Raw genomic sequence first — 13,647 nt, forward strand, 5'->3', positions numbered from 1 at the left:
CCTCACACCCACACGCTACACACAGCAGCTTCACAGCGTGATTTCTCTCCCGTGACATGCGTATGACATGCGTACATGCACGCACATGCCACTGCAACGGAGTGTGACGCTCCAGCCAAAGCCGGCAGCCGAGCCTCTCAATCTGTCAGCACACAGCCCAGCCTGACTTCACCATCCAGGTCTGCATTCCTGGGCCTTTCCTTCCGTTCCTGCCATCCTCGAAGGGTGGCCTCTTGGCCGGGATGCTGACCTGGGAGCTTGGACCTTTGGGTCTCAGCCAGTCCCGGCTCATGAGAGATCATTGGGCTGGTGAGCGGTTTCCTTTTTGCTTTAAATTATACATTTCATCTTCTAGGAGGAGAAGATAAAACAATATCCCTTTAATAAAGTGGGCCGAGACTCCTAGGCAAAGAGCGATACACAGGCGTTAATAAAGGATGATAGACACAGAGCACCTAATATTTGTAGAACAATGAACCATCTCATAGCACATTCCGTACCTTGTCCTCTGGTGAACAGGATCCACCCGATGGGACAGAAAGTGACTCCCTAATATTGCTGTGATTTCCTGCTTATCTCTTTTCTCTACCACTATCTGCTTTTGAGAGATTTGGTCTCTGCCTCACCCAGATGTTGTGATCCGAATCCCAGGCCTGGAGCAGGCTCCAGCCGCCTCCCCTTCCATCTGGCACAGGTCAGGAATCCTGAGTTAAGGCATTTGAAGGAGAGGATGCGTTTCCAGCCAGACCCTCCCTGCTGTCACCTTCGTGTGTCCCTTAGTTTTGTGAGGCAGAAGGGAATGGCTTCATGCTGGCATGCAGAGCTTGCTTCATTTCATTAACAAAGTGAGTGGGGAGAAGGAAAAACAGACAGCTAACGGAGCTCTCCGTTCAGCCTCTATATTTGCATTTTCTTCCTGGTGGATCGGGCCCCACATGCTGCCCCCACATATGAAACGGGATCAGCGGGAGAGAAGAAAGCCCCCATCTCTTCCCCGACGCGGTGTCATTACGGCGTCTCTGTCAGTGTTCCAAAATATAATGGGATTTGTTCGGCTGATTTATCCTGCATGCAGGCAACATTATCCAGACCCACACTCGGGCCCGAGGAGCAGGAGGGGAAGACGCACAGGAACAAGAGTGGGGCTAATAAAATTTATTCCCTCTAACAAGCGAATGACCTGCCCCATAATTCAGCCTGGTGAGTGGGGCCACTGCTTCCCAGCGCCTGCCAGAAAATGCACAAACTTAATCATTGCGGTGCGCCCTGCTCCAATTACAGTCCTGGTGGTGGCCGAGGTTGTCTGCAGCAGACAGGGAGAGAAGCGGGAATGTGAGATTGACAGGCAGGGTGGGATTTCTTTGCCCGTGACAGGTAGCCGCTGGGGACTTCTGAAGCTGAAGGTACACAGGGACTGGGACAGCACCCAAGGGCCCTTTGCTTGGTACCATTCCAAGGCCTCCCCTGGTCTTTCCCAGGCACCCAGGTTGGGCTTCAGGACTAGCCATCCCCGTGGCCATCGGCAGAACTGGGCTGGTGGGGTTTTGTTCCTGTTGCTGCTGCTCTGCCGACCTGTGTCTGGTCATGGTGTCATGGCTCTCTGCCTCTCAGAGGGAGGAAGCCAGGACTTCAGCAGCTGAGCTACTGAGGAGAAGATCAGGGGTTCGGCCCCCAGGATCCTGACTTGAAGCTGCTCTTCGCCCACTATGCTCAGCGACGCCTAGCAAGGGTGCGTCGCTATGGCTCATTGGTTACAGCCAGGCCCACAGAGAGATGCTGGGCTTCGTGCTGGGCAGACAGCTCGGATCTGTGACGTGAGTTTCCTCTTCGAAGGATAGCATGTGGTCATGAGGAGTAATTGACCACTGGGATATCTGGTGGGGCGGGGCCACAGACAGACTCGAAACACAGTAGAAACATCAAAATGAGTACAACAAGAAGGCTTGCTTTTAGCAAATTGCTTTCGTGGTTCCACAGTCAGTCAAGTGCATTACAATAGTCCCTCCTTATCTATGGGGGATACGTGCCAAGGCCCCGGGCAGATGCCCGAAGCTGCTGGTAGTACAGAACCGTAAATACACCATGTTTTTTTTTTTTTTTTTCTATACATACATACCTGTGATAAAGGTTTTTCTAATCTTTTTTTTTGAAGGGCCACACCTGCAGCATATGGAAGGTCCCAGGCTAGGGGTCGAATCAGAGCTATAGCTGCCGGTCTACACCGCAGCCACAGCAACGTAGAATCCAAGCCACATCTGTGACCTACACCACAGCTCACGGCAATGCCAGATCCTTAACCCACTGAGCGAGGCCAGGGATCGAACCTTCCTCCTCATGGACACTAGTCAGGTTCGTAATCGCTGAGCCACAGCAGGAACTCCCTGTGATAAAGTTTATGTTAGGCATGGTAAGAGGTTAACAACAATAACTGACAATAAAGCAAAACAATTTTAAAAATATACTGTAATAGGAGTTATGCGAATACGGTCTCTCTTGGACTATCTTGGCGTCCTGTACGCATCTTTCTTGGGATGATGTGAGATGATAAAATGCCCATGTGATGAGATGAAGTGAGGTCAATGACGTTGGCATTGTGATGTATCATTGGGCAACTATTGACCTTCTGAAGATATGTTGGAAGGCGAATCGTCTGCTTCAGGTGATGCTGGATCATGCATTCAGGGCACTGTCGATGGTTGGATGTCAGGAGCAGATGATTTTTTTAATTTTTCTTGTTCTTTTTTTGGGGGGGAGGTGGGCCGCACCTGCAGCATATGGAGGTTCCCAGGCTAGAGGTCATATAGGAGCTGTAGCTGCCAGCCTACACCACAGCCACAGCACACAGGATCTGAGCCATGTCTGTGACCTACACCAGAACTCATGGCAACGCCGGATCCTTTAACCCGTGGAGCGGGGCCAGGGATCGAACCTGTGTCCTCATGGATACTAGTCGGATTCGTTTCCGATGAGCCACGACAGGAGCTCCAGGAGCAGATGATGATGGTCAGGGATCTTGGTGGAGTTGGAGCAGGAAAGCATGAGATTTCATCACACCACTCTGAATGGTACACAATGTGAAGCCTACGAATTGTTTACTTACGGAATTTTCCATTTAGCATTTTCTGATCATGGGAAATTGAAACCACAGACAAGGGGTAACTACTGTAATTCCATGAATATTTGCATCAGAAACTGCATACACACACACACACACACACACACACACACACACACACAGCTCCCAAAACACAATGACCTTCTATCTTGTATTTGGTACCCTCCCCCTCTCCCCTGTTTAAGATGCCTGGAACAGGGCACATGGCTCTTGGGAATCTTGGTGCAATTTTGGGGGTTCTTTTTCCAACCCCGAGACACTTTCCATGAAGCGCCTCCAGGAACGTGTCTGTGTAACTAGGTTTCTGTGGCTGCAGTTTGCAGGCTTCCCCTCCCTTTCTCTACACATTCACTTCCCCTCCGATCTCATTGAAAGGGACCCAATAAAGACCCATTCTGAGATAACGCCTTCGTCACTAAGCTCGCGAGGCCTCCTTCCCACTCCTCTCCTGCCTCCTGGGCTCCCAGCCAAGGTGCAAGGCCCACCCTCACCTCTTTCAGGGTTTCTCCGGCTCTGAGTTGGACCGCCTGGGGTCAGCACGGCTCTGGCAGAGCTTCCGTGAGGGTTAGAAATCATAGGAGAGAGAAGGTTTATGCAGAACAGCAAAGCAATCAGAGGGTGGTATCGTCCGTCCGAGGGTTTGGATCGCTTTCTCTGTTACAGAAACCAGCGCTCCGCACCCGGGGATGTTTTATGGAGCAACAAGCTTTCTGATGAGAGTAAACTTAAGCGAACCAGACGGAGCCTCCCCACGAGGTTTCTGCCTCCCGGAGCACTCGCTCTGCTTACCCCCGGCCCCGCCATTCGAGGGCACCCAGAGTCACTTCCAGGGGTAGATATACGATGGGCATTTATGAACACCTTGGGGTCAGCAGTCCTATTTGAGATCTGGCCCCAATAAGTGGGGGATCATTATCTTCCTGTGCTGTGGAGATTTACAGCTGCAGTCTGTATTTAGGCATGAGCTGCTACGCTTACCTGATCAATATCTCCCTTTAAAAAGAAATCCCACATGCGTATTTCACTGATTCCCCATTTCCAGCAGAGGTCTGCTCTGGTCAGCTCCCGGGGTGTGTGTGTGTGTGTGTGTGTGTGTGTGTGTGTGTGTGTGTAAGTGTAATTAATTAGTGGAAAGACGTTTGGGGCTGCTCAGCAAGAAGAGGCTAGAGGCCTTTTCTTTTACAGCAGCAGCACCTCATGGGTGTCTGTCCACTTTTTCTCCTAACTTGTTCTTCTTTTTAAAACCTCAGCTTTCACTTTCCTTTGGACAGGTGGGCCCAGAAAAGGGGGGTGCCCGCTCTGATGATGGGCCCAGGGCCTCCTCAGGTTGGGAGAGCTGGTCCTTTCCAGACATCACAGAGGGCAGAGCACTCCTCCTGCACAGCAGAAAGGGAAGCCAGGCTGTTCCCATGTGGTCCCTGGTCCTAGAATCAGTTCCTTTGGGGCCATTCTTGAGCCCCTGGAGAAAGTCGCCATGTAATACCAGTATTTTCCCCTCTGGACTGGGAAGCTCAGGTTCTAGTAACTATTTTCTCAGTAACTTGGTAGGTCATGACGGGGGTCATTTCACTCTCTAAGCCTCAATTTTTCTCTTCTGTGAAACGGGGCTGTTGAATTCTAAGATCTGCGTCCAGTTCCTCTGAAGTAGCGCCATGTGTGAAGCATGGCCGGACGCTGTCCTGGACAGAGGACCTGGAATCCAGCCCAAACATCGCCTCTTCCTCCAAACCCTGCTGTTCTCCCCAGGGCAGTTGTGACCTTGCCCGCGTCCCCCCAGCCCGGGCAGATAACTGAAGCTAACGTGCCTTGTCTAGTCAGGTCTCCCCCACTAAGAAAAGGGCAAAAATGGAGCTGTTTTAGTCTTTATATTGTTGAGTCTTCACCTGGTACTTAGGCTTAGTATCTAGTAGGTCCTCCTAAACGGTCTTTTTTTTTTTTTTTTTTTTTGCTTTTTAGGGCTGAGTCTTCTGCATATGGAAATTCCCAGGCTAGGGGTCAAATCAGAGCTATAGCTGCCGGTCTACACCACAGCCACACCAATGTCAGATCCAAGCCATGTCTACGACCTATGCTACAGCTCATGGTAATACCAGATCCTTAACCCATTGAGTGAGGCCAGGGATTGAACCCACATGCTCTTGGGTACCAGTTGGGTTCTTAACCTGCTGAGCCGCAATGGGAACGACCTCCTCAGTGAGGAACAGTGGTGGTGTCACAGCGTTGCCTTTATTTAGTGCCTCCATTTTACTCAATGGAAACAGAATTCCGATAGCCCAGGAGACCCAAAGTTTGATGGAAAAAGCCCCATCGGAAGGCTCCACGGTGGGTGAGCTTGGGGTAGTCTCTGATGCCTTCTCCCTCCATAGTGACTGGCCTCCCAGCTCTGGGGGTGGGTGCAGGGTGGCTCAGGACTCCCCTGCATGAGGCTAGATGCAACTTTTGCCTTTGGGGAGGGCTGGAGAGCTGATTTACTCCCAGAGGGAAGGACTCCTCTCTCTGCTGGATCAGGAGCTCCCCACGAGCAAAGGGAGGACCAGGTCTGACTGTATTTCCGTGCCGGACTCAGAGACCGCAGCTGTCGGCCCAGAGCAGTGGGCTGCTGCACTGTCAGGTCCATCCCTGCGGGCTCACCTGGTCAGCCTCCTTCGGATCATTCCAGGATATTTGTAAACAGCGGGTGCCTGGGGTAAGAGGGGCAGCCTGTGGCTGTAGAGGAGACCGTGTCCCAGAGCAGAGCTAATTGGCCCCCAGGGGGACAGACCTGGTGACCTTTATCTCATTAGCACTGCTTTTGGACCACGGAGCTCTGGCCTCGTGCTGACCTTTCCATAACAAGGAGTCAGTGTGGGGTTCCTGCAAAGGTGGGGCAACGAAGAGTGGGGCTGAAACAGCTCTACCTGGCAATGGGGGTGCATCAGGAACCAGGTGGGGGTCATGCTAGGTGGCATGAGGGCTGATTTTGGGATCAGCTCATCACCCCAGGCCTTCAAGGTGGATTGGTACAGGTGTCAGGGTGAGGGTGGTTGCATATGAGTGTGTCACCAGGGGGTGGGGTGGGAGGGTAATGTCCCCACTGTCCCCCAGTCTGGCCCCTTCTTCAGCCCTTCTCCAAGGGTCTCCTGAGAGACACCCCCCCCACCCCAGACACTGATGGAGTCCTCAGGTGGCTGCTTTGCAGCTTTGCCCTGGAGCCTGGGAGACTGCAGAGGAAGGATGCTGGCAGCATTTAAAATCCCCTTTCCGTGCAGATGATAGAGCTTTTCAGAGTGCCAGTCTCTCTGCAGAGTGGGAGCAATTTCCCTGTAATTGGTAAAGTAACCGTAACTGCTCTGTCATTTGTATGTAGCGACACGTAATTGCACGGTAACCTTTGCCGCTGTGCGCGAGGGAAGCGTGGTGAGCTATTAGATTGTAATTCGGAGTGTCAGCTCCGGCTCCCCATGCCACCTCCGCCACCGCTGCTCTCCCCGGGGTGGCCGCCTTGGGGCCCCTCTGCCTTCAGGTCCAGTGGGTCCTGCCTCAGTGGTTAAGCTTGTCACATGCCTTTCTCTCCTCGGCCCCGTCAACGGCACCCTCGTCAAGGAAGGGACCCCCATGGTGGACTAAAGCAATGCTTCTCAAACCTAGGGAATGACTCAGTCCAGAAGGTGTTAAGATACAGATCTCTGAGCCCTGCTTCCAGAGAGTCTGATCCAGCAGATCTGGGGTGGGGCCTGAGAATTTGCATTTCCAGTGAATAGCGTTAACTCTTCTGGATCGTAGACTCTTTCTCTGCTCCTTCATTCGGCCTCATTGGCCTGATAGATCTTTAGGAAGTACCACCCTTGCTATTTCATCTTGATGATGCCTCTCAGGCCTAGATATCATGAATTTCCCCAAAGACGCGAAGACTCACAAAGGTTCTCTGAATTGTCTAAGGCTGACCAAGAGTAAGGAGAACTAACACTCTCATAGCGCTTACTAAGTGCCAGACATTGTTCTGCATGTGTCAGTCATTTAATCCTCACCACGGCACTGGGAAGTATATGCTATGATTATTGTCCCTAAACTACCCATGATAAACTGGGGCACAGCGAGGTTAAATAACTTGCTTAAGGTCACGCAACATTAAGTGGTAGAGCTGGGATTCAAACCTAGGCATTCTGTCTCTAGTCCCACAGTGTTAGTTAGCCATTGTGAGACTCAGGCTTTCATTTAGTCATCCATCTACCCATCCATCCATTCACCCATTCATCTATTTATCCATCCATCTACCCATCCATCCACCCATCCACCCATCCATCCATCCATCCATCCATTCACTCATTCATCTACCCATCCATCCATCTGCCCATCATCCATCCATCCGTCTACCCATTCATCTACCCATCCACCCATCCATCCATCCATCCATTCACCCATTCATCTACCCATCCATCCATCTGTCCATCATCCATCCATCCATCTACCCATCCATCCATCTACCCATCCATCCATCTACCCATCCATCCATCCATCCATCCATCTACCCATCCATCCATCCATCCATCCATCCACCCATCCATCCATCTACCCATTCACCTACCCATCCATCCATCTGCCCATCCATCCATCCATCCATCTACCCATTCATCTACCCATCCATCCATCCATGCATGTATGCATGCATCCATCCATCCACCCATCCATTTATCTACCCATCCGTCTGTCCGTCCATCCATCCATCCGTCCTTCCATCCATCCACCCATCCATCCACCATCTATTTAACATATACGTCTTAACCTACCAGGAACCAGGAACCAAGCTAAGGGTACAAACATGCATACAACAAGATCCTGTTCTTGAGCTCATAGTCCCGGGAATCCAGTGGGTCACCCATCTTAATTTATAAGCCAGGTACGCTATGAAGGCATTTGTGGCGAGCAGATTTGGTATCTTCCTGATGGAAAGAAGGGACCCCCCCGGAAGGGATGACCTCATCTGAGGCTTCAAGGTCTGTTCACCGCGTTGCCTGCCACACACACACCACGCAGCAGACCCTCATTTCTTCCCTTGGGAAGAATGAAGCTGCTGTCTAATGAGTAAGCCCTGTCCTGGTGGCCATAGCTCATCCGTGGGTATTTGTGGAAAGGCAGGGGAGAGGCGCGACCCGGGCCTGCAGGCGCACTGGGCTCCTGATTACAGCGGAGTCCAGCCCCTTCCTGGCTCCTCTGGCTGCGGCTCTAATCTTGCTGTTAATGGGGCCCAGGGGAGGGCTGGGCCAGGGCCAGGACAGACACTCTCTTCCCCATTGCCCAGGGTGCTCAGGAATCCACGCCAGCCCTTACCTGTGGAAGGCTTTTGCCAATTAGCCTTCCCTTCCGGGGCCCACACTGCCCTGGCATCTGCTCTCTGCACCCCCACATCCCGGGGTCTGTGGGCCCTACGGGACCCTCCCTCCTCTCTCTTCCCACTGCTGTAATTACTCTTCGGTCTCCGCTCAGGCTCGGCGGGTGGTGTCCTGAGAGACCTGTGCTGTGGCCAGGGGTATGCAAAGGCCACTCCCTGCAGCCTTCCCGCCTCTGTTCTGAGCAGGATTTCCATGAGGAGAATTAACAGGAAATACAACCCCACCGCTCCAGTTTCTCCAGTGCCTTCACACCTGGCAGCTCCCCTAGTCCTTGGGATGGGCCTGTCTCGTCGGTTTAGGAAAGTGGGACCCAGAGAACAGGAGGCGTCTGCCAAATTGAATAGTTGGGAAGCAGCTGGGTGCCATGTGAATCCAAGTCCTGGGTTTTTTCTGCTACTTCAATGTCAAAAATCCTTCCTCCATCACCCCCAGCTTTGAGGAAACAGAGAGTAAGTCCCCCTTGTGCCACAGCTGGGGGACCTCAGCATCCACGCAGGCCTGGGCGACTCCTGATCTGAGGCCTCCATCACAGATCCATCACCTGTGGCCTGTTCAGAGGGAGGAACCAAAGCATAGGGGAGCCTAGGCAAGAAGCCGTCTTTTTTTTTTTTTTTTTTTTTTTTTTTTTTTTAAATATCAGTTGGCCAGGTTAGTGTGGGTCCACATATGGACTTTGTTTGTTTGTTTGTTTGTCTAGGGCCGCACCCATGGCACATGGAGGTTTGCAGGGTTGAATTGGAGCTGTAGCCTCCAGCCTACGGCAGAGCTACAGCAACGTGGGATCTGAGCTGTGTCTGTGACTTACACCACAGCTTATGGCAATGCCAGATCCTGAGCAAGGCCAGGGATCGAACCTGCAACCTCATGGTTCCTAGTTGGATTCATTTCTGCTGTGCCACAGTTGGAACTCCCAAGAAGCCATCTTTGTTCCCAGAATCCTTGTGCCACCATAGGAGCCTCAGTTGTAGCCTTTGCCACAAGCGAATCTGTTGGCAATTCAATGAGGTATGCCATGTGAGGTTATATCTACCTCCAGGTAAGACCTTGCAAGGAGCTGTCAGGAACTGAGACCGGCAGAGTCCTGGCCACCAGGCGCCTAGGCTGAGCTGTCTTCTCCTCCTTCCGAGGAAAACATTCCTCACCCAGCCCCTTGCCGTGCAAGGTGCCACAGTGACAGAGACTAGCAGGTACCTGACTTTCTGAGTCTGAGCAAGCAAGGATTTACTGCCACAGTTGGCTGAATTAAACTCTTTTTGGGCGTGGTTGGTTTTTCGCTTGGGTTCTGCCCAGGGAGGAAGAATCGTATTTGGTAACTGACCACTCGGAAGTGAAGTTCTGGAGGCTGAGCGGCCTAAGCCTTCAGGTCAATGAAGCGTGAGTTTGTGCCGGGGCGGTGGGGACCGTGGACTCCCTGGCTCCCCGCCTCTGTTTCCCCTTGTGCGGAGCGGACAGTCCTTCAGACGCATCTGCCTGAAAGATGGGTCCTGATGGCGGAGGTACCTTTGCCGATGGCAGAGGGCTGGGCAACACAGGTCAGGGCTCAGAAAGTCCAGGATCAGGACTCCTTCCGAACCACAGGCAGGAACGTGCAAGGCCGTGGAGATTCCTTAACTGCCCTCGGAAGGCTGGGCGGGTTCCTGTGATGATGTCCAGCAAGGGGGAAGGCATCACCTGCCCTTTATCTGGATTTTTCTCCCCTCTTTTCTGTCCATCTCGTTCCCGCTCCACCCTCTCTGTCCCCTCCCCCATGTCCTCATTGTAAGAAACAACCCTGAGGATCAGAACAGAGCTCAAAAGCGTCCTCCTGCCTTTGACTCCCATTGTTGCTTTTTGCGGGGAGGGAGAAGGAGGAAGGGGTTGTGTTTGCTCTGGGCTGTTGGTCCAGACTGTGCCAGAGAGGCCGGAGGCAGTGAAAGGTGTGGCGTGGACACCTGCGCTGCCCGGGGCTGCCGAGCCTGCCCACGCTGTCCCCGTCCCCACCCTGGCTGCCCCCATCACTAATAACAGGGAGTGAAGGGGTCCAAGGAGGATCTGGATGCCCAGCATGTGGCCCTCTCTGAGATGGGCAGGGGCTGTTCCCCCCTTTGGGGAGGGAGCCCAGGGGCACCCCGAATCTCTGGAAAGCTCAGGCTTAGCCACTTCCACACAGCTCCCCTGGCAGGAGCCTGCCTACCGATTCTCCAGATGCCTTTTCCTTCGGCTGGATTGAAGCCGTAAAAGAAAAAAAATGACACCTTGTATTTTATTTCACTCCTTTCTCTGAAAAGTCCAAAGACGTTTACAGGCGTGAGTGCTATAGCTTTATGGAAGCCCATCAAAAAGCAGAGGTTGCTTCCTTCATCTTTATAGAGTGGAAAATAAAAGCCCAGGGAGATGGAATGACTCTTCTTAGAGCACACAGTGCTTCTGAGAAAAAAGGGGGATCCAGCGTAGGACCCTAAAGCATAGGGGAGGTCTGTGCCAACCCAAAGCTGCTCAGTGGGAGGCCTGAAGGCTGCACCAGCCACTGTCAAGGTCCCCCCCTCAGGAGGACTCCCTAGCTGGGACCTTCTGCTCACATGGGGACCCAGGAGCCTGGAATAAAACAGGGAGAGTCAGCTGAAACACTGGGGGTGGGGTGGGAAATGGGCTGAAGACGTTTCTTATTGGTTCCCTGGCTCCTGAGACTGTCCCAGAATCAGGAGCAAAAGCTGGGTCGGTGTGTCCCACAGGGTACCTGGGAATCCAGGGAATAGTCTCTTTAAGGGATGCTAATAGGTGTTCCAGTCCAAAAAAAAATGGTTTAGGGAATACAATGTTTGGAAAAGGCGGAGAGAATTTGAAAGATATTTCTTCCTAAAAAGACTTTTCAGACCTTTCTTGGAACTAATCATCAGGGACCTCTTACATGGAGTTGGAACGCACCATGTTTTGTTTTGTTTTTCTTGTCTTTTTGCCATTTCTTGGGCCGCTCCCGCAGCATATGGAGGTTCCCAGGATAGGGGTCGAATTGGAGCTGTAGACGCTGGCCTACGCCAGAGCCACAGCAACGCGGGATCCTTAACCCACTGAGCAAGACCAGGGACCGAACCCGCAACTTCATGGTTCCTAGTCGGATTCGCTAACGACTGCGCCACGACGAGAACTCCAAGAATGCACCATGTTTTAGCCTGTTTCCCAAAGGCACTTGCCCAAGGAGCCCTTTCTGGTAGAACATCTTATGGGACTTGGGTGCTGTGGAGGACACTTTGGAAAATGCTGCTGAAGGTATGGCAAGGTCAGGGCTGCCCTTCTTCTCCAGGGCCTAAAAGAAGCAGATAGAGTTACCATATGATCCAGCAATCCCGCTCCTGGATGTATGTCCAGACAAAATTAGATACGTGCACGCCTGTGTTCATAGCAGCATTATTCACAGTAGCCAAGACATGGAAGCACAGACCAGCAGACAGACGCTTGAGAGCCAAGAGGGAGGAAGGGGTTGGGGGGAGGGATGGAGTGGGAGGTTGGGGTTAGCAGATATAAGCTATGATACATGGAAGGATAATCAACAAGATCCTACTGTGGAGCATAGAAGCATCCTCAGTGTCCTGTGATAAACCATGATGGAGGGAGTTCCTGCTGTGGCGCAGCAGATTCAGGATCAGCATTGTCTCTGTGGGGGCGTGGGTTAAGGAGCTGCTATTTCTGCAGATAGCAGACAGCATAGGTCACAGCTGCAGCTCAGATTTCATCCCTGGCCTGGGTACTTCCGTATGCTGTAAGTGTGGCGAAAAGAAAGAAGGAAGAAAATATTTTTAAAAAGACTGTGTGCCTATATAAATATGTATATATGTGTATAACCGAGTCCCTTTGCTATACAGCAGAGATTAATACAGCATTGTAAATCAACTATACTTCGATTAAATAGATAAATAAAAATGGAAAGGAACATTTTTAAAAAAGATCATGTATCTATACATATATATATTTATTGTATAGCTGAATCACTTTTCTGTACAGCAGGAATTAATACAACATTGTAAATCACTATACGTCAATTAAAAAAATAAGGAAAAGAATATTTTTAAAAAGACTGTGTATATATAAATATGTATATATAGTTATGTGTATAACTGAGTCACTTTGCTATACAGCAGATTTTAATACAGCATCGTAAATCAGCTATACTTCAATTAAATAAATAAAAATAGAAAAGAATATCTTTAAAAAGATCGTGTATGTATATGTATATTTAGTTCTTGCACAACCGAATCACTTTGCTGTACAGCAGAAATGAATACAACACTGTAAATCACTATACATCTATTACGTAAATAAATACACGAATAATTATTAATTACTGAATCAAAGAAGTGGGGAGCCTGAGACGGGACACAGTGAGGCACCACCGTGGCTTGCTGCGTTCATCCACAAGCCTTCACTCCTCCCGTTCCTCCTCTCGGCAGCCCGTTGTCCATACCTGTCTCTGCCGGGGTGTGGTCCTCCATGTACTAAGGTTTCTAGTTCTCTGTTCCACGTGTTTGGGGCCTCATCTGTGTGTCTGATCGGCAGCAAGTGTGTGGATGCGGAGCTGCACCCTCTCACTCCCGGGCACAGCTGCCTGGAGCCCATGCTTATGGCGCTGGCCCAGGGCTTTCCCAAGGGATGACGGTGGTGGGCCACCTAAGTGACCACGGTGGCGCTGGAGGGTTTGGAAGCGGGCCAGAGAGACCCCAGAGTAGTGCAAAGAGGCTCTAAGCTTCTGAAAATTTTTTTCCCGTGGTCCTGCAACCTACTGAGATGCCTGGCAACGTGGTTTCTCTGGAGCCGAGTTTTTCATGTCACAAAGGAGGGTTTTGTGCCAGATGATCCACCTGTCAGGATTCTTCTAGCTCTAGGGTTCCCTGACTCCGCACCTCGCCAGTTGCCCCGGTGCTCGCCCCTCATTCGTCTCCTCCTTTGTTTTCAGCTCTTAACCATCGACGACAACTTCTGCGGCCTGGATATGAACGCGCCCCTGGGCGTGTCGGAGATGGTGCGCGGCATCCCGGTCTTCACGGAGGACAGGGACCGCATGACGTCCGTCATCGCCTACGTCTACAAGAATCACTCCCTGGCCTTCGTGGGCACCAAAAGCGGCAAGCTCAAGAAGGTAGGACGAGGGCGGTCGCCCGTCATTGTGGACACGGCCTGTCCCCACCGGCG

The 13,647-nt window shown here is 51.6% G+C and overlaps 1 protein-coding gene across 4 annotated transcripts in view; it reads left to right on the plus strand.

Annotated features, from left to right (window-relative positions):
- The window catches only part of PLXNA4 (plexin A4), a 628,886-nt gene that overhangs the window by 243,251 nt on the left and 371,988 nt on the right, over positions 1–13,647 (plus strand). For all 4 annotated transcript variants that reach the window (XM_085005420.1, XM_085005418.1, XM_021078937.2 and 1 more), the window contains one exon: positions 13,412–13,594. In XM_085005420.1, coding sequence (XP_084861546.1) covers positions 13,412–13,594 — 183 coding nt within the window. The remainder of the gene's footprint in view (positions 1–13,411; positions 13,595–13,647) is intronic.

Source organism: Sus scrofa, chromosome 18, assembly GCF_054392235.1.
Source record: "Sus scrofa isolate SSC_HxYL_T2T_F1_AM1 chromosome 18, Sscrofa_HxYL_maternal_Yorkshire_Landrace_v2.0, whole genome shotgun sequence".
Classification (NCBI taxonomy): Eukaryota; Metazoa; Chordata; class Mammalia; order Artiodactyla; family Suidae; genus Sus; species Sus scrofa.